Source organism: Centroberyx gerrardi, chromosome 15 (genome assembly GCF_048128805.1).
Source record: "Centroberyx gerrardi isolate f3 chromosome 15, fCenGer3.hap1.cur.20231027, whole genome shotgun sequence".
NCBI classification, from domain to species: Eukaryota; Metazoa; Chordata; class Actinopteri; order Beryciformes; family Berycidae; genus Centroberyx; species Centroberyx gerrardi.
Window position 1 is genome coordinate 4,422,570 of NC_136011.1, and position 21,344 is coordinate 4,443,913.

Here is a 21,344-nt window from a genome sequence, read left to right on the forward strand (position 1 = left end):
AGAACCGGTTCCAGGTGAGAACCGGTTCCAAATTGTCTGATCCATCGGAATCGTATGCCTCCGAGGTTATCAATTCCTTTTATCGATGCCGGCATGTTGTTGTCTGACAGTTGCGCATGCGCATTGCAAAAACTCATGCGTCATGACGTCAAACTCTGCATCTACGCTGCTGGAAACTTGTAACAAGAAGGAGTCATGGCGGAGAGGAAGAAACGGTCCAAAGCGTGGCTTCATTTCACGAAGAAAGATGACAACAGTGCTACTTGTAACGTCTGTAAAATTATAATTTCTGTGTTCACACATAGCGTTTTTTGATGTGGAAAAAGCGCTGCCTGGAGCGCTTTTTGTGAGGAGAAATAAGAAGCGGATCACGGCAACATCACCTGACGTTAGCTGAGCAGCTGCTAGCTCACTAACCAGCTGGTTAGCTCTTCTAACAGACAGAACAGTGTTGTGCAACAAGCAAAGGCTTACCAGATTTTTCCAATACATGTCCAGTATAATCCATACTGCCTTTATGATCGCTGTTGCGGTAACGGAAATTCACTTCTTACAATGTCCAATTTCTCCACCGGCACTTTCCCTTTCTCCATATTTGTTGTTGCTATGGGAAACGGCCAGCGTCTCTGTCATCGCGATTGGTCGGCTGGGAAAAAGCGGTTCACGTCACCCGGCGCTTTTCTGAAAAGTTGAACATTTCTCAACTTTTGAAAGTGCTCTGCTCTGACGAAAAAAACGCCGCTGCAGCGCTTTTCGGGAGCGGCCGCCTTTTGTGCGCCTTGCGGCCGCTTCCCGTTACTTTTAATGAGAAAAGGGCACTGGCGGTTGGGGAAAAAACGCTATGTGTGAACGCAGCCTTAAGGGTGGAAACACCAGCAATATGTTGAAACATCTTAGGGTAACCATCTAACCATCTTATTTGTTTTCCAAGTTATATCATTTTAAGAAAAGGAGCATTGTAATTTATTTTAACATGTTCAAATGTTATTAGGCAGACATTCTACACTGTGTTCAGACTCAAGAGATAATAAAACAGCTGCGTTGACGCTGAAAACCTGTGTAGGCCTACTTTTTTTTCCACACAGAAAATTGATCGGGAATCGATAAGGGAATCGATAAAGAACCGGACCGATAAGCAGAATCGATAATGGCATTGGTATCAATAAAATCTTATCAATTCCCATCCCTAACCACCGCTGTCCTTTACGAATCTCAGGTACTATTTGTACCTTTTTAATTTAAAGCTCTATGTACATCATTTCAATACCATAATTTGAGAGTGGTAATTGCTGTGCGTGATTGCAAGGCCTGAAGCTTTTCATTATGCATCACCTCAGACAGGTTTTTTTTTTTTTTTTTCTTTTTAAATGTGTCCACATTACTTTTTTGCAGTCCACTTTCTGCAAGGGTTTTCTTTATGAATCAACATAAATATGCTGGTTCAACATCTCAAATGGCAGGTTGCTTAGAAGTTGAGGGATTGCTGTTTAGATCCAGGTATTGACAATTCCCCTTGAGCAATAGCTTCCATGTATGTCTACGAAGCTGCTTAAAAGATGCCTACAAAAAGGCTTTCAGGTGATGTTACACCCTCCATGTTGGAGGTCCACAACTCTTTGCAACAACGCCTGAGAACAACCGATTGCATTTTTAAACTTACGACTCGGTTGTCTCACCAGTATGGAACAGACATGGTTTATTTTTGTCCTGTTTTTGATTCAGGACTATATCTGACCAATATTATGTTTAGATTACGTCATTTTGTTAGCTAGCGATTCATAACGTCTGCTCAGCTAACTATCAATGTCTTGACGTTAACACAAACTTTAAATGTCTTGTCATGTTAACACATCTGATTTGACACATAGCTAATATTACATGGCTAGTAGCTAGTAGTGGCTAGTAATTAGGCTACATGTTAACATTAACATTTGTTGCTTTGCTAAATGAGCCTGCTGGCTAGTTAGCAAGCTACTATTCAGCTGACTCTTCTCAAGCTAGGGGCTAGGGCTAAGGAAGCTAATGCTAAAGGAGCTCGGGCTAAAGACAAGACAGTTTACTGTATCACAGTAATGCAAGTTTATAAATCTAATAAATAAATCCCCCTTATCAGACCCTTTACTTTTAGTGATAACATTACTGTAGGGATCCACACCCAGTCTATGACACAGTCTATGAAATAGGGATGGGACGATATATCGAAATTCAATATATCGCAATACAAAAATGGGACAATATGTATCGTGGGGCAGAAAAATGAATAGCGATATTTTATTCTGCAGTAGTAATCACAAATGAGACGCTTGTTCATCCCAGTTTCACAAGCTCTCCATCCAAATTATATTATTGTCACTTTGTAATGACATTTTTAAATTGTTGTTTACATTCTAGCGAGCCAATGCCATTGCTAGAAAGATTTGTGGCTCAGAAATAAACAGAATTCTGCACCGTCAGACTTTGTTGTCATTGAACTTTTATTACATCATATCGTGGTTGTATTGAATCGTGAACCCCATATCGCGTATCGTATTGTATCGTATCGTATCGTATCGTATCGTATCCCTACTATGAAAACAAGCTGCTGATAGCTCAATACAATACAATGGGCAGGTAGTTGTTATATACATATAGCACCATATAGCAGTGTTAGGAAGCGGCCTTCACTCTTTCAGTTTCCCAGTACAGGCTGACTGGTTGAGCAGTGACCAGCATAATTAATGGTTTCCAGTATGTTTTCTTTTCCTCACTTTGTTGTCCAGTAAGCATTCTATCAGCATGTGACATTCCACAACCTTAACTCCCACCACACACACACACACATATTTACCATGTAAACACAACTCGGCCTTTCTGTTTAGCCATCACACACACTCCCACAGCTAAGCATACACACACACACGCACACACACACACACACGCACACACACACACAAATCTAATTACTTCTTCACACGCAAATGATTGTGGAGGACTCCCACAGTGGCCTTTCTGACCCTGCTCCCCCAACCCGAATGCTCACTTCCTGTTTCTCTCTCTCTCTGTTTTTCTCACCCTCTCTCTCTCTGAATGCACACACACACACACACACACACACGCACAGTAATCACAAAATGCCCATCTCTGTTTACGGCATAAACTCGCTGTCACACATCCTTATGACTGCCATGCTGTGTGGACTAACTGGGGTGGGTGAAGGATGGTACAGGTCACACCAGTCTGTCTCATGACAAACTGGATGAATTTTGTGTCAATGTGTGTGTGTGTGTGTGTGTGTGTGTGTGTGTGTGTGTGAGAGTGTGTGAGTGTGTGAGTGAGTAAGTGAGTGAGTTAGAGAGAGCGAGCGAGAGAGTTAGAAAGAGAAAGAGACGGCATAGTGTATGCATATGTGTAAGAGTATGCGTGTCTTTGTAAGCATGAATGTGCTTTTGTGTGTGTGTGTGTGTGTGTGTGAGGGAGAGAGTTGGAGAGTGAGAGAGCATGTAATCACATGTGTGTACTGTGCTGAGATAAAGACAGGAATGCCATTTTTCTCCCCCCCTTTCCTCCCTCTCCACTTACTAACTGGACTGTTAAACTCCTGTACAGCATGCAACTCTTTTTTTTTTTTAACTATTAAAAATGAATTAAGCATGATTTCCTTCTCTATCAATAGTAGCTGCCTGTGGGCATTTCACTGGGTGTGTTCTTGGGTCAAGCTTCAAGTGTGTTTAACACTGATTTATGTACACTTGGTTTGTATCTTATCATTTTCTTCATTTTATTTTGCCCAAATAAAAGTTCATAATAATAATAATATGTCTACAAAACAATCTTTATGCTGTAGTCTATTGAGCAAGCTAGCTAAGTGGCTATTTGGATGATCTCTTCCATCTTCCATTCAAAGACGAAGTGGAACTAGGAACAAAAGTTTGATGACTGGAAGAATTTCTGGACCGGATTTTTGCCCGAATGTGACTGGGTCTTGCACCATGTCCATCATGCTCATTTGCATATTTTGGCCTGGTTCATGTTGCCACCCATCCCATAATACTGTGCGCATGCAGTTATTTGCTTCTCATAGACAAGGAACGGAGAACTGTTAAGCTTGTGAAATTGCTCACAATACTTCACTCAGTAATTTCTCATCCCCCAATCTCAACAATTACAATTATTGCTATTATTACAATTATTTACTACTCATCGGTGTTAGGTGGTGACATATTATTCAATAACATATGCATATGAGAATGTTTTCCAGTAATAAGCAGTGTAACAAGTTACTATTTCAATACAGTTACCAATCAAAATGTAGCCTTTAGCCAGTTTTGAGTCTAATGAACAAGTAATATCATGGGTAGTGCAATGAAGGGAGCTCTTTCCAGGCAGTAGTAAGTAAAGTAATATTACTTTTGATGTGAGTAATGAGTAATGAGTGATACAATACTTTTGTGGGGAACAGAGTGAGGATGTAGCCTTTATAAACTTTTTATGCAGCCGTCATTGGTCAGTGTTACTGGTCACAAATACCCAATGGACATTTTTCCGGCTGTAAATACTAGGTGGGGACAGAAATACAGGCACCCGGATAGAGTCCTACTTGCAGCTGATGGCTTTCTCTTTACTGCGTCAGGGAAATCTCTTGGTCAAGTTGAAAAATTTCAGCTCAAGCGAATGCCGCTTTGCCTCACATCGCGCCGCCTAGAGCGAAGCTGCGTCCCGTCTCGCTCAATTTGCCTCCATCCGTTCCCTTTGCATGCATTCACACAGACTCAAATTTAGGGGTTACAATACTAAGACAGTTCCCACTGACATCAAAGAGACTCACAAACTGAAATTTATAAATGTCTGCTATACCTTTTAAGCAATCCTTGGGATCCTTGAGAACCCTTGACTTTTGGTCCCATAATGTCTGAATGCTTTTAACTCCAGACAGTCTATTGTAAATAAACCTAATGGATGGTTTGACAATGCCGGGCAAAGATATTGCTTCAGGAATGCTCGTTTTCCCACGTTATTTAGCTCTAATGGCATGACTGTGTGTGTTAATGGCTACGTGTGTATGTGTGTGTATGAATGTGCATGCATGTGTGTGTGTGCCCAGGATGTCCTCTGTACTATGTCTCAATGTATGTATAAACTGTCCGTACACACCACTGTCTACTTATAGGAGAATGTGCTCATGTGCTAGTATGGATGTGCGTGTGTGTGTGTGTCTTATGGGTATCTCTCTCTCTTTCTCTCTCTCTCTCTCTCTTCCACTCTCTCTCTCAGGTCACTGGGGGAACAAAGCAAACTTTATCAGAACATTGCAATCCTGCATTCCCCAGATTCTTAGCACTTGGCAACCGGCTAACACACAGAGCGGAGAGAGAGAGAGAGTGAGTGAGAGAGAGAGAGAGAGAGAGAGAGAGAGAGAGAGAGAGAGAGAGAGAGAGAGAGAGAGAGAGAGAGAGAGAGAGAGAGAGAGGGCGAGCGAGAGGAGGAGGAAGGCAGAAGAAAGGCAGGAGAAATCGAGGAGAAAGAGGAGAAGGAGGTGGAAGCACTGACTTCTAGGCCTTGCTCACAGTGTCCGCTACGAAAAAAACAATATTGGTTAAGAGAACGGCAGTGTGTATGTGTGTGAGAGAGAGAGAGAGAGAGAGAGAGAGAGAGAGAGAGCGAGAGAGAGAAAGAATGTGCGAGTTGTGTATTCAGGTTGTAACATACTGAGGGAAAAAAAAATCCTGTCCTATTGTGATTATTGTTTGCAGATTGATTTGCAAGAATTTGGGTGTGTGTGGTCCGAGGGTGTCAGTTGACTCAAGCCTAAGCTACGGCAAAAGTCGCCGCATGTAATATCATTTACAACCAAAACTTCCAAACCTGCTTATAAAAATGAAGACAATGTTGTAAATTATGAGACATAAGCCATCAAACTATCAGCTTCGAGGGAACATTTGATCCTAAATCCTCTGATCTGATTTTTGTTTTTATTTTTTCATATGGTTTCCAAGTAGATTTCAGGTATTCTCCATTATAATGATAAAAACTAATCTAAAACTAATCCAATCATTTCCACATTAACTTTGAGACATTAGTATAATTACTGTAAACAAACGCGAACCAGCAGCAGCAGCCTCTACTGGCCTCTACATTGTATTTTGGCGGGAAATCCGCTGGATCACTTTACGGCACAAAACAGTTAGAGGGCGCTGTTCTTCCAGAGCAAGCAGAGATAAAGCTTTCAGAGTTTCTGGCAGCAGATGGTGGAAGGAGTGAAAGGCCACTCATTCAGTAAAGCCAAAGAAAAAGTCTTTGACTGAACAGGCAACATCAAGCATAGAGTTTACAGGAGATGTCTTAATTTGGAGAAACACTACTACAATAGCATTGGTGTGAGATAGAGGCTATCGTCTCCACCATGGTCTCATTTGTTTAAGGTAATTATACCAAGGTATCGCAATTTATTTGATAATGGTATATTGATGTTTGAAGGTGCTACAGGAAACACCTTTAAGGTCTGGCAAGTCCTTCATCCACTCAAGAGGCACTTCACTTAGGTCACACATACACTAACACAATGACTGCGCTGAGGTCTGCCAGGTTAAACACCGTTAAATCTACAGTATATCAAGGACTCCGGTCCTTCAGATGACCCCTAGCTCTTTTTCCTTGGATTTTCTGTTGATGCAGTTTGAGTTTCTCTTTTCTTTGTCTGTTCAGCCATGGTGGCTATCGCTGCTCATGCTAACTACTCAGTTCTTCTTCTGTTTATTCCAAACAAACCGGAAACGTAAAACGCATCACTTCCTGTGCATCAGAGGATTTTTCCCAGGAAAGAGCTACCAGACACCGCCTGTTTAGAAGAGACAATGTAAAAGCTCATGAACTGGATGTGGGTTGAATCACTATTGTGTTATATCAATCAGCAATAGCGGGGAGCAAAACACTTTACTTGCCTGACATACTGTAGTCCTGCAACTATGTCCTGACCATGTAGCTTACAAAGTCATAGATGAAAAACTATGGGACAGAGCCAGGAAGCTACACAGGAACGAGAGAATGAACAGGAGGATACCAGTCCAATCTGATAAATGCAACACACACACACACACACACACGCACACACACATACACACATAGAACATGGAATCTAGCTTGGATCTAGGGCCTCATTCATCAAAGCATTCCTTCAAAAATCATAGCTGAGCCCAACTTCTCCAACATACCCACTGGCAGACAAGTGAACTCATGCACACACACACACACACACACACACACACACACACACACACACACCTGTATGACAACCAACCACTCAACCACCACTGCCACACACACAATCACATAATCAGACATATGCTCCTATGCTCACACATGGACACACGCTCACTGGGCAGACCTCCCAAGAGGTAGTGTGTGTGTGTGTGTGTGCGTGCGCTACCGCCAATTAACTTGGTAACACTCCTGACTCCAGCTCCTCTTGTCTCTGTAACTAAAGTGTAATTGGTGACTAAGTGTAATAACACCTGGACTCTTCTACTACCAACTGGCCTAGCATTCACTTGAACCTCCATTCAGGTTACTGGTCAGCTCAGCGGCTTTTAGATTTACAGGCTTCTCACTGAGGCCCCCGATGTAAAATTCCATGACTTTTCCATAACCAAGTCGGAGCGCTTCCACGACCTCAAAATGTCCTTCCTTCCCGGTTCGTTAATGTTGTTTTTCCAGTCTGGTTTCCACTCCAGTTGGGCTGAAACCCATCTAACGCTATGAGTGTCATTTGTAAAATTCCCTGATATTCAAGCCACTGACTTTCCCTGCCTGGAATACACCTCTCAAAATTCTATGACATTCCAGAAACTGCATGACCGGTGGGAAATTTGTATTTACATGTTAGGCATTGCATCCAGTCCAGAGCGTATTACAGTGATTGCAACAATTCCCAGATCAGCAAACAGCCAAAATGAAGGAGTGGCCTTGGCTTTAGTGGCCTTCCAATATCCCTGTGACCATGGGCGGGTCATGTAAGAGCAGAGTGCTAGAGCTATGGAGAGAGATGAAAGGGATTGATTTTTTAGAGAATAGGGGAAATCATTCAGTGGGATTTCGCTCTGGCTTTAGAAAAGTAAACCGTTAAAAGAGAGGAAACAGTATCCACCCTCCCTCTTTCTTTGCTGTATCTCCAATATACTGTACAGTGATATTTGCCTCCAAAATAAACACTTGACACATATAGGCCTAATCTTTGCCCTTGACTTTACAGTTCACACTTCTCAGCTCGTAACCTTCACTAACACTTGCCTATGGACACGACCTTCACATTAGTGTGTGTGTGTGTGTAGCCCGAGCTTTCCAAAAAGTTTCCATTCTTTATCTGATAGCACAAACCCCGCCCTCTTCTTTTAACCCCCTCCCTTCCTCCTCCCTCCTCTATTCAACTCTCTCTCTCTCTCTCCCTCTCTCTCTCTCTCTCTCTCTCTCTGACCGGCTGACCTTGTGTATCGGCATTTTAACGGACCGGCGGTTATTCCAATCACGGTGCCGAGTGCTAACAGAGCCGGCGGGCCGTGACACCAGCGCACTGATGATTAACGCCGTTAACTCCTACAGGACGAAGCGGCGGGTTAATGTTCCTCGACACCCTTGGGTGCAAAGCCGCAGAGGTCTCACAGGGAAACTTTGCCTCAGGCCTCCCCGAGGATTACGCTTTGCGGCGATGGGGGAACGGCGACTCCAGAAGTTGATTATAAACCCCTGACCCTCTCATGCTAGTTAATCCATGCTTAAAGTCAAAAAAGATACTTTAAGAATCTTTCACTGCGTATCTTTCATTTTTGATCTATTTTCATATCACACATATTTTCATTCATTTGTCTCAGTATGTTCTGCTGCATGTTTGCACACCCTACATACCAGGGCTCTTAACTAACTTTTTTCCCCATCCTCCCGGAACCGTCCCGAAATACAATCTAAGCCGTCCCGAAATGAATGTGGGCCGTCCCGAATTTAAAATCTTTGTTTTTCTACATTATCATTAGTTAAAATCATTCAAAGTGACCTTTAACATAAATAAAACATCATGCAAATGATTAGATGATCAATCATCAACCTTTTTATTTAAATTAATCTGAAAAGATTAGATTACAGACTAGAGATAAATCAGTCACACCACAAACAAAGGACTCTTGCAAAGCAAAGAAAACAGATGGAATAAAAACTGCTTTCAAAGAGCAGAAAACTTTTAACTGTGGTAATTATAATACATATAATAGATCCTGATAAAACTTTTTAATGGAGCTTGACAAGCTGCTGCCGAGCCAGCAACGGGGCGGGTCCAGGCCTAATTAGTCTTGGAACTGGGGTCTTCTGGTCCTGCAGCCACTACTCCACCACTTGGTGACTGCTTTCTCTGCATTGAATTGCTGTGCAGGAGGGCCATGAACTGAGATGTGCAGGAGGAAGCTAAGCATCTCGTTTGACAAGCAAGACCTCCAGTCTGACTTAATTCTCTTCATGCTGGAGAATCCACGCTCGCAGCAAGATGAACTCATGGGGAACACTTGTGTGATCTCCACTATGACCTTCATGTGCTCAAACTGGTCTTCCCTTCCAACAGCACCCTGAAGTAGCCGCTGCCACAGCACCTGGGGTTCAAGGTGCCTGTAGTGACGCTGAACGAGGACTTTCAGGTCAAGCCACTCTCTCTTAGCTGCCGCTACAGAGGTAAAGTCCCCACATGCTGCAAGGATGGATTGGAAATGCTCCATGAGTTCGATGAGCTCAGCATTGCCAAATGTTGCCAGTTCAGCTGTGTCTTCTGGCCAGTTAGACAGATCAAAGAGGGTGGAGGTTGCCTTCAGAATTCCCGTTTCCAGATTCCCAAAGCGTGCTGACAGAAACCTACACAAGTCGTTGATGAGGCGGAGCTTCAGTGAGTTGAAGGTGGAATTGTCCATTTCACTCCTGTTGAGCTGGACATTCTGCCACCAGGTGTTTCCAGGTCCAATCTCATCCAGTACCTTCTGGAGCCTTGGGCCTGGGTCTGTCTAGGTTTGTAATAAAAGGAAAGAAAGAACATTTTACTCATTGTAATCCATAAAAATGAAAAACTTTTAAAGTATGTTATATTGTGATTATAATAATAAATATTTGAAATATGTATAATATATGAAATATGGAATATTTACTATGACATTGAAAATGTGTAACCTTCCATATTGAATAGGCTTACATTATTCACATTTAAAATATTTCTTATTATACAATCACACCACAATATACTTGTACAAGTTACAAAATATATTTACAGTTTTTCATATTTAGGGCTTATATAAATACCAGTTTTAGCAATTCACATAGAAAATAATAATGTTCAACAATTAAACAAAATAAATGTTACTGACCTGCATGGCTACAAGTGACAGTGTTGTCGTTTGTAGTCCATCAGAAACCATCTGCAAGGTCAGTCCATCCCTCTGAAACAGCAGGCTGAGCTGCTTCAGCTCCTGAAGAATGTCCAACAACAAGTGAATGAACATCACCATCTTGTACTGTGTCAGGGACCGATGAATGGAACGTGCTCTCCCTTTCATTACTGCACTGGCCTCCCTGTCGTTTGGATCACTAGCATGGTTCTCAAAGTGAACCAGGGTAACTTTGAAGTTCTTCACCAAACCTTCAAGGGCCCTGGACATATGTGGAAGCCATCTTGTCCCATCGATGTTGCCTGGTTTGACTACATCTATGCCCATGGCTTTTCCCAGTGCATGGAGTTCACGGGAAGCCTTTGCAGAGTGGGAGTAGTGCTTGTAAACACCATTCAGTGTCTCCTTCAGTTCAGCCAGCAGAGGCACTGATTTGATGCTATCAAGCGCTGACAGCTCCAGTCTGTGAGCCACACACCAGATTGGTACAAGTGAGGGACACAGTTGTTTCAGCTTGGCTGCCACTCCATTGTGAACTCCCATCATCACAGATGCACCATCACAGCCGAAGCCAACCATCCGGGATTTCAAGTCTTGCTCCGTCAGGCCCACATTCCTTAAACCAACAAGTATGGCGTCAAGGATGCCTTGGCTGTGGGCATGCTCCAATGAAACAATGTCCACAAAATGATTGACGGGTTTGCCATCTTCCACATATGTCATGTAGACCATCTCCTGGTCTTTCACGGAGCGGTCGATACTGGAATCGGACATGACAGAGAAGAAGCGTGTGTTTTTTAGTTTCTCCACCAGGTCATCCTTCATAGATTGACCTATGGCCTGGACAAAGGTGCGACAGGCGTTGTCGGTCTTGTAAGTGTTACCAAGGTCCAGACCATTTTTTAGATGCAAGTCAACTAGGTTTGGAAACATGGTGAAGGGTGCTTCTTCTCTTGCCACAAAGTAAGCTATATTAAATAGCTTTGTCATCTTTTCTCTGACATTCTCTGACATCTTTTGTAGCACACAAGCCATGGGTGTTCTGCTTGGGTTTTCTTTCGCAGCCTGAGCGCCTTTACAGTCAGAATGAGATGTTGTTCTGCTGTGTTCTTGAAGTGTTTTTATTCGGATTTTGCCACCGTCCACACCAACGAAAAGGTTGTTCCCTTTTGCAAGACTGGGAAAAGCACGACAGCTTTTGCAGAACATCACGCCCATCTCTGCATCAAATTCAGCAAATGGGAAGGTTTTCTTCCACTCCGGCAACCATTTGCGTTTTCTTTTTGCCTCATATTTGCTCGAGCTTGAGGCATTTGAGGCAATCTGCAAATAGAAAAGTAAAAGTTTTACTATACAGTGTATAACCTACAGTATACTCACATGGATTTACAGAAAATACATGCTGCATCAATTTAACTTAATCAGTAGAAAAGTGGTTTGTTTATTTTTGTTCATAAATTTATAATTTATTCAAAACATTGTTTTTGTTTTTTTTTTAATTTTAAGTCATTTTATTGGTTCATTATTTATACACAGATAGGTCTATGTTCCAGCTGTTTGACAAAGAGGGCAAAGGCAGTCTGAGTGCAGTGGAGCTGTCTGCTGGGTTTTCCACAGTACCACTGCTCAACTTTATGCTGAGGCCTCCAGTAGAGGCCAGCTTACTGAAGGCGAGTTCGTCGTTTCGTTTACCATATGATCGATTACGTTGGGTGTAATCATCGATAAAAAGTAATCATATGGATCACTGGCACTTCATACTCTCTCTGTCTGTGGGCCTGGTCTAGGATGTCGGTAATCAAAAGGAGTCTCCTCCCCTCAGAGCTCTTCCTCACCGCCTCAGTGGCTACCAGCTTGCCTGTCAAACTCCCGCCACTCCCTCCACAGGACAAATGAAGCGGATAAAGACAGGATTAGCCCGGTCGACAAAGGGGCGTCGACCGGGCGAAATCCTGTCTTTATCCGCTTCATTTTCCCCGTCATTATTAAACATTTCAAAAAGTCGCCAAATTACAAAAAGTATCCCTCAGCCTCAGCCGTTTTTCTCGTATCGTAAGTTGCTTGTTCTATTAAGTTGCTAGTTAGCTTCATGAGTTTAGCTTTGTCATATGTCCGTTACATTATATTACATTAATACTAGCAAGCTTACCTCATTCACTTGTGTTGAATTCCCCGTTGCAGCTGCGGCTGTCGTGAGGTCAGAGGCTGGCGGTTCAGGGTCTGGCTCTGCTGTGCGTTTTCCTAAAGTTTGATGTCTTGCTGTAACGCTAAAAAATTGCAGTATCCCACTACGGGACGCCATTGCCATTGTGTATCACTCTGACAGTCAATACCGGTGGTGACAGGCATCTGTCAGGATTTCGCGGGTCTAGATAACGTTACTTTGTAACGTTTGTGTGCGCGTGTGTGTGTAAGTTGTCATGGAGGTTTAATAAGAACTGTGTGTGCTACACAAAACGTGCAGTCAGTTTCATTTTCATCGCCGTTCATTGTAACGTTAGCAGGTTTTTTTTTTTAACTCTCGTCCCAAATTCGTCCCAAAATTAATTTACATCCTCCCCGATCCTATTTTTATCGGCCCCGGGACGACGGGAGGTCCTCAAGCTCGAGCCCTGCTACATACATGCTCTTATTCGTACATTTCCACTTGCATTTTAGTATGATAGCTGTCAATTGCGTTATGTTTAACTACCCCGTTTGCTATATTCTTAATCATATTCTATTTTTCTTTGCTGTATTGTTTTACTATTTTGCTGCTGCTGCAACATACCAAAGTCCCATTTCCCCCACAGGGATTGTTAAAGTTTCACCTAATCTTCACTTACATTTAGAATTTTAGTTAGTTTTCAGTCGGTTTCCAAACCAGATTATGTAGGAAAAAGTGTCAGCATTTCCACTGCTGTCGTTCCTCACTGAAACAAAGCAAGAGGCGAGCTGTATAAACTAATGGCAAGGTTTTCCCTTAACCTATTTGGAGACTTTTGGCTTAATCATAACCTTAGATTGTGAAGATGAAAGATAAGCAAAGTTTCTTTGCCAGCAAGTGAAGTAGGCAAGAGACCATCTATAAATAGACCAACTTAACTAAATGTTCTCAGTTTTGGAACTGTTTTAAGTTATTATGTACTATTGGAGAGTGTGCTTTCAAACCAGATAATTCATTATCTCAGTATGGTTTGAATGCATAAATTGCTGCTTGTTGGTTTTTAGAAATTTCACATTTTGTATACTGCTTTGGCAATATTGTATATAATAGAGTCTTGCAATTAAAGTCATTGAATTGAGAATTGAAGAGACTGAAGTATGGTCTGTTTTGTTTCAATTATGCTGTGCATTTGCCCTTTGGTATTTTATTCTCTTTCTTCTCAATTTACTGCTCACGCTTTGATTTATTTATTCCATTTTTTTTTATGGAAATGCCATCTTAGCCTTCCTCCCATTTCTCATTCCCTTTGCGAGTACGACTCCAGCTCCCTGCCCTGGTGTATTGTGGGACGGGCCGAGAACTCAGGAAGTGGCTCCTATCGTCTCCATGGCAACCCTGCGGTCGGCCCCGCGAGGCCGGAGACCCCTCCTCAAACACAAAGAGCGCAGAGGCCTGGATCAACACAAACAACCCAGGCTCACACACACACACCGCTCACGCACGCACACACACACACACCCTTACATGAACACCCAAGCACACATTCACAGACACACACTCTCAACACACATCCTCGCATCTTCACACACCACACACACACCCAAGCACACATTCTCACACTCACACACATAGAGGGAAATAATTTGCATTCAACTATTCAAAGAACTTTCTGTGTAATCTGTACAGCATCAACACCAACCTGCGCATGTATTCAACCTTAAGAGTATTATAAATTCATTCTGACGATGTACTACAGGCCTGCAATAAGTAAGTCAAAGGAACACACCAAGTGTTTGGTAGATTTCCCTGCTGGTCAAAGTGTTAGCATGGAGTCTACAATCACCCAACACAGTGTATGCTAAAGTGTTAGCATGGAGCCTACTATCGCTCAACATAGTGTACGCTAAAGTGTTAGCATGGAGTCTACTGTCACTCAACATTGTGTATGCTAAAGTGTTAGCATGGAGTCTACAATCACCCAACACAGTGTACGCTAAAGTGTTAGCATGGAGTCTACAATCACCCAACACAGTGTATGCTAAAGTGTTAGCATGGAGCCTACTGTCGCCCAACATAGTGTACGCTAAAGTGTTAGCATAGAGCCTACTATCACTCAACATAGTGTACACTAAAGTGTTAGCATGGAGCCTACTGTTAGCATGGAGTCTACTATCGCTCAACATAGTGTATGCTAAAGTGTTAGCATAGAGCCTACTGTCGCTCAACATAGTGTATGCTAAAGTGTTAGCATGGAGTCTACTGTCGCTCAACATAGTGTATGCTAAAGTGTTAGCATAGAGCCTACTATCACTCAACATAGTGTACACTAAAGTGTTAGCATGGAGCCTACTGTTAGCATGGAGTCTACTATCGCTCAACATAGTGTATGCTAAAGTGTTAGCATAGAGCCTACTGTCGCTCAACATAGTGTATGCTAAAGTGTTAGCATGGAGTCTACTATCGCTCAACATAGTGTATGCTAAAGTGTTAGCATGGAGTCTACTATCGCTCAACATAGTGTATGCTAAAGTGTTAGCATGGAGTCTACTATCGCTCAACATAGTGTATGCTAAAGTGTTAGCATGGAGTCTACTATCGCTCAACATAGTGTATGCTAAAGTGTTAGCATGGAGCACCAGAGCCAACAATCTACCGGAGACACATGGATGATTTTGGTGTCTAGGTTCTCATTACTTAACAGGCAAGTCAAAAGCTTCCTTCCTACTCCTTTACATTTTTTTGTTTGTCTATTCAGAGTGCTGTCTTGTCCTGTTGGGATACAACCAACTCTTTCCTCCCAGTCTTCTCACTGTGAATGGCTTTCCTCTGTCTTCCAGAGACTCATTTTGCCTGGGAACCAAACCGACCATCATCCCAGGGGGGGAAAGGGAAGGATGAATAGGAAGGGATGAGGAGGTCACTTTCAGTATGCAGTCCACTACGGATTTACCCGCTTAAGATGTATTTCTGTAAGTTGTCTACCCACTGACGGAGTGGTAAATAAAGATGTGGATGAACTATGACCTTCAGGCAGTTATTATCATAAGGCAAACAACTACCAATATCAACAAAATCAATTATGTTGTCAGAAAAACATTCACTTATGTCTTTTCCCCCTTCCTATCCATATATAACCTACATTCTTTTGACACTACTTACTGTAATGCATGCTATCAATTTACACCATAAAGATTTCTATTAGAAATCTTGGGTAAACCGAGTTGAGGTCCCTGAGTCTACTAATCTACTGATTTCTCAAATGAAAAGACACATCCTTTTAAGATATGACCTGATTACTTCATATTATTTTTGGAGTAGCCTACTTAAACTTCAAAAACTATACAGATTCAAAACCATTATTGAAGATAGCCTATGTAGATTGATATTGGTCTCCATAATCTCACAATCAAAATTCATTTTCCTCTTTAAGTGTAACTAATTCAACAAGCGATTGCCTATTTTTTCCACAAATGACCCCATGTAATCAGATTACTTCATGTTTTTTCCTTCACTGTAACTGGTTGCAATTACAGTGTTCTATCAGTGTAGCTATTTTTTTTTATTCATAAACTATTACTTCTCATGCTGCAAAAATACATATATACATTTGACATATGCTTTATATGTTTGGAGATATGTTCCACTGTTCTGACAAAAATGTATTTATACATGTGGATGACATGTTCAAAACGTAGGCTACTTTGAACACTGGAAATACATTTTCATTTACCAAGTACAATACACCGTATTTCAAACATAGCCTATCTGATACCAGGTTCTAAAGTAGCCTATATGTGAAGTGTATGAGTTAGCAGGTATCCAGGTCTTCTGCTTCGGTCTCGGTTATTTACCACACTGTAGAAAAGTATACTATAACACTTTCACGTACTATAATGATGAATCCAACTAGACGAACTCTACTGCTGTGTGAAATACAGGGACAAATGGTGCGGATGCGCTCAATTCTCGTATTGAAAGATCATCACAACAGACTCCATTCAAAAATCTGGCAATTTAATGCTTCCTTGCTAATTGGCAAAGGTATATACCACACAGAACATGACTAATGACTTTTTACCATTTGTTAATGCCTTCTGGTACATTCGGCATATAGATAATCCACCAACCAGCACTCTGTTTCAATAAAATCTCAACATTTTTAATTGGTTCACGCTGCTCGCTACCGCCTCCACGGTGTTTTGGTGAAAGGAAATTGTGGGAATAACAAGCAAACCAAACCTAAAAGTAAACATTTATGGAAATAAGTGCTGCTTTGTTTTTGGGGTGTATGCCGAATTGAAGAGTGGCTTCTCTTGGTTAAGAAACGGTCTTAAGTCATATTTTAAAGCGTATGTGACTTTACTGATAACCAAGGTAACATTAAATTTACAGATTTTTCAATGGAGTTTGGCGTCCCGACTGGCGTATGGAACTCTACATGAGAGACAACGGAACTGGATAAGGGACGACCAACTCACCATGAACACTTCACTGTAAAGTGTCGCTGACAACGGACCAGTTCTGCTGCTCTTTGTAGTTCGGGGTGGTTTTAAATAATATTAACTATTTATCGCTGCCTTCAGCAAATAGTAGGACGAAGGATTTATCTTGCAGAGGTCGGGTGTGGGTCAGAAAATAAACTCAGTCTTCCTAGACGATGCAGGTCACTTGTCCTCCACGGATTAGCTTTTCAACACGACTCCAACAAAGCAGGAACGAACTTGGTGATGAAAACCAGTTCGTAAAGTTAAAGCAAACGGAGGCAGTTCGTCCTTTTATTTCTTCTTGTCTCCTCCGTACTTGCCACTTTCCCAGCTGAAACTGTCCTGTCAACTGTGGAGGTTTTGTAGGAAGAAAACTGGACAAGAGTCCGGCCCCCTTTTTCCTGACCGGTCTGTCAAGTCAGCCACAAGCCTATTGGAGCCATCCAGAACAAGAACAGGCTTCCGGTCCGTTCTTTCAGAATAAAAGCGACATTCATACAAATCTACAGCACTCAAATGTTGACCACAAAAAATAATAAAAAAAACCCAACAAAACAAATTAAACAATAAATAGCCTACAACTTAGCCACAATATAAAATAATAGAACTTCCAGTTTTAACTTTCAAAATAAAACCCTCATTGGCACCTTCATTCATTACAAATTAATGAATGAAGGAATAGGTACATAAATAAATCTATTCAATCTACTTCCTTATCTCTTACCATGCATTCAAACATGAAACAAGACACAATTTCAGCAACCGTTTTGCTGACCTGTCATGCTCTCCTTTTTGTTTCCGCCTGTAAATAAATGTCATACAAGTCAGGGAAACCACACGCTGCTACAATGAGCATGTTGTCCATTTTGAATAGAATCTTGCTTGAAGGTGATTTAATTTTACTCTGTCATGGAAACTTTTGCTCATGGTGAAAAATTTTGTTGTGCCCATCTTGCTCAGTTCGCCTCCTTCCTATGACTTTGCATGCATTTACTTTGCATGCATCTATTTTTTTCCCCATTATGTCTGAAAGTATAGGACTATTTTTTCCCAGCACTTCGCTCTCACATGATTGTTCTATGGTCACAGGAATATTGTAAGGACACTAAGGTCATGACCTTTGTAAGTCACTCTGGATGAGAGTGTCAGCTAAATGCGTATTATGTAAAATAAACATTGTTAGCGAGGCTTTTATTGTGAAGGCAAACCCAACCTACTTCCGGTATTATCCTAGCTATCTCTGTTTAGCTTGACGCAGCTTTCCGGATTGGCCAATAGCCGGACTGTGTGCACAGGCAAGAAACTGTAGCACTGTGGGGCCAAATCTCACCTTGCAGACTAACCCTTGCGCCCACACACACACACACACACACACACACACACACACACACACACACACACACACACACACACATACACACACTTCTTACTTCTATCCTTATGAGGCCTTTCCATAGATCACATTCATTCCCTAACCCTACTTTGTAGAAGTAAGGACCAGTAAAAACTCTTTATTTTGATGAGGATTCCCCTCATCCTTCTATCCTTGTGAGGACATTTGGTCTTCATAAGCGATGGGGTTGCCCATCCCCAACCCCCATTATTGTTTGTTTAGGATACAAACTAATGCAGAAACCTACTGGTCTCAGGGACTGAAAGCAGTTAGAATATGGCCAACCGTGTGCATAGCCAAGAAAACATAGGAGGGCCAAATCTCACCTTGCAGAGGCTGCTGGGCGTCGGCCGTGGCGGCGTCGACCTCCAAATCCTCCAGCTGACTGCTGGGAGGTCAACTGTACGCTGATGTCCTTTTCATTCCACATGGATCAGCTGAGAATGTTTTAATAACGCTCTCCTTTTATGTGCAGAGATTCTTCAGTTTGCATGGCTTGCAATGTTGGTTATGTAAAGGGACACTCACACAAACACCCACACACACGTTTATCTTCCTGTACTTATGAGGACCGAGGGGATATGTACCATGTCCTGAGTATTTGGTGGTTTGTTGAGGAGTCACTGAAGAAGGCAGGGGCCGAAACGTATAGCTGCCATTACATCATGCTTGTTTGATGTATAAGTTTTGTACTGGTGCATTGGTCACAGTTACAAGATACAATATCCTATTGGTATTGGTAAACTAAAACGCATGCACCAAAATACAGACTTCAATGATAATTTTTAAATTAAATTTGCCCTTGTCTTTCTAATTTAATTTTTTCATACTAAGGTTGACATTCATATGGAGATGCCCTGTAGCAGAACTGTAACCCTAGAAATGTCTGTAGCTAGCATCCATGCTACACTGTAGCAGAACTGTAACCCTAGAAACGTCTGTAGCTAGCATCCATGCTACACTGTAGCAGAACTGTAACCACAGATGCTACAAAACGGTCAAGCATACCAAGCTACATTGTTGCCAATGGAGCGGAAAAGTGTTGAATTAGAAAAACGTTCGTTGACGGTTCATGTCGTCAACACGTTGGGTCGTCAAAAACTCGTTTTTCTAATTCATCAAGTAAATAATACTAACGTAAATATAACTACCCTACGCTACCTTGATATGTTCGTGCTTCACCGTGTCATCAGAGTGTGGAAAAAAGTTGAAGCCACGTGAACTTCAGTTTGTAGCTGCACTCGCCCGACGCGCTGCTACATTTTATGCACTGGCATTTGTAGCTTTGTGCCGTCTTCCATTGAAAACAAATTACTTTCTGTTGCTCTGTAGCCCGTAGTCTGAACGTACTGTAACCATTGAAACGTCTTTAGCTAGCATTCAGGGCTACACTGTAGCAGCACTGTAACCACAGAAACATCTTTAGCTAGCATTCAGGGCCAGCCTTAGGTGGTCTAGGTACAGACATAATCAAACCTTTTCAATAAATTTCAACATCCTTCATTCCTGCCACCTGTCATCTTGCTCTAACCCTAACCCTCCTTATAGGATGTGTGTGCCCAGGGGGCCTGTGGTTGGTTAATCTGGCCCTGAACAGCAGTCTGTTGTGTGAAACAGCGCTCAGAAACACTCAGAAACAACACTCAGAAATAACAGATCTCAGAATGTGTTCATTAGTCAATCAGAATTGAGCATTCAACAAAGCCGTGTAATAATAATTCTATATGAAAATAACTTGGTTGTGTGGTGGTGATAGCATGGTTAACAATATATGTCCCACAATTTTCAAGAAATATCTGGGCCATACTTTGTACATCGTGATCTGGCCCAGAATTGAAATGCTGCATGAAATGTAGCCAAACCTGGGACATTTTTGGCCCATGTGACACTTGCCACAGCCTACATTGAGCCTTCAGGGCTGAAATTAAGCTTGAAAGCTTGAACCGTCTGCTATCTGGGTAACACTGGGAATTGCCAAATCTTAACCTTAAATTCACCCTTTGAGGAAAGTGAGGACTGGCCATAATGTCCTCACTCCAAAGGTTTACAACTCAAAGCGGTTCTCAGAAGGATACAAGTACAAGAACACACACATGCTATTGCCCATCCGTTTGCCTGTCTGCCCCTACCCTCATTATTGCTTTGTTTAGGGTACAAACTAGTGCAGACACCAAACGGTATCAGGGCCTGACAGCAGCTAGAATACCTCTAGGTCGTCAAATAAGTGTTTACACTCAAAGCACCATAAGGAGATGTGGGGATTAGGTCGGAGAGTTGACACTCAAAGCAACGCCGGGTTATGTGACCTATGGAGGATATCCCACTTACAGTTTATCCTAAAACACATTTCAAAGACACACATAAATAATCTAAATGTTTCTTCAACTCAGCATCGCCCCTGTCTCTCCCCTGCCCCATGATGGTGCAATGAAATGATTACTAGCTCTGCAGTTACCCCAGAAAGTATTCACCTGCTACAGTTCTTTCACATTGTGGATTATGGCATTTTGTATCATCCTCTGATTGTAGTAAATATAATGCATTTGTAATTTGTTTATAATCTGCACATGAAGCCTTAAAAGGCGTTATAAGCAACATGTCATGTTAAATATTATTTGAGTTATTGATTCCCAGAACAGAAGTTAACATTGATAAACATGGGCATTAACCCTGTTCTCGAGCTCATAAACTCACATCCACACAGACGGATTTGTGGGTGGGTGGTGTTAGGCATCACCAAGTGCAGAAGGGCCAATGCTGGACTTAAAGGTGCTACGTGTAGCATTTTTAAACATCAATATATCATTGTCAAACGAATTGTGATATCTTAGTATAATTACTGTAAACAAATGAGACCGTGGTCAAGACAACTGGGAGCCTTTATCTCACGCCAATGGTACTGCTAGTGCTAGGGTTTTCAAAATTAAGACTACATT

The 21,344-nt window shown here is 41.9% G+C and overlaps 2 protein-coding genes across 2 annotated transcripts in view; one reads left to right on the forward strand and one right to left on the reverse strand.

Annotated features, from left to right (window-relative positions):
* sdhaf4 (succinate dehydrogenase complex assembly factor 4) overlaps positions 1–21,344 on the forward strand; it is a 369,114-nt gene that overhangs the window by 306,624 nt on the left and 41,146 nt on the right. The window lies entirely within an intron of this gene.
* Positions 9,173–11,318, reverse strand: LOC139922175 (zinc finger protein 862-like). The gene is made up of 2 exons (XM_071912625.2): positions 10,365–11,318; positions 9,173–10,007 (listed from the first exon to the last, which is right to left on the reverse strand). Exons 1-2 carry the CDS (start codon positions 11,316–11,318, stop codon positions 9,306–9,308), a joined length of 1,656 nt encoding a protein of 551 aa, XP_071768726.1. The 3' UTR covers positions 9,173–9,305.

Bases quoted from the DNA above. Each gene is read 5' to 3' on its own strand.
- LOC139922175 (XM_071912625.2), bottom strand. From the start codon at position 11,318: ATGTTTCCAAACCTAGTTGACTTGCATCTAAAAAATGGTCTGGACCTT. The intron at 10,008-10,364 runs GTCAGTAACATT...TTACAAACCTAG, and splicing joins TGTCACTTGTAGCCATGCAG to ACAGACCCAGGCCCAAGGCT.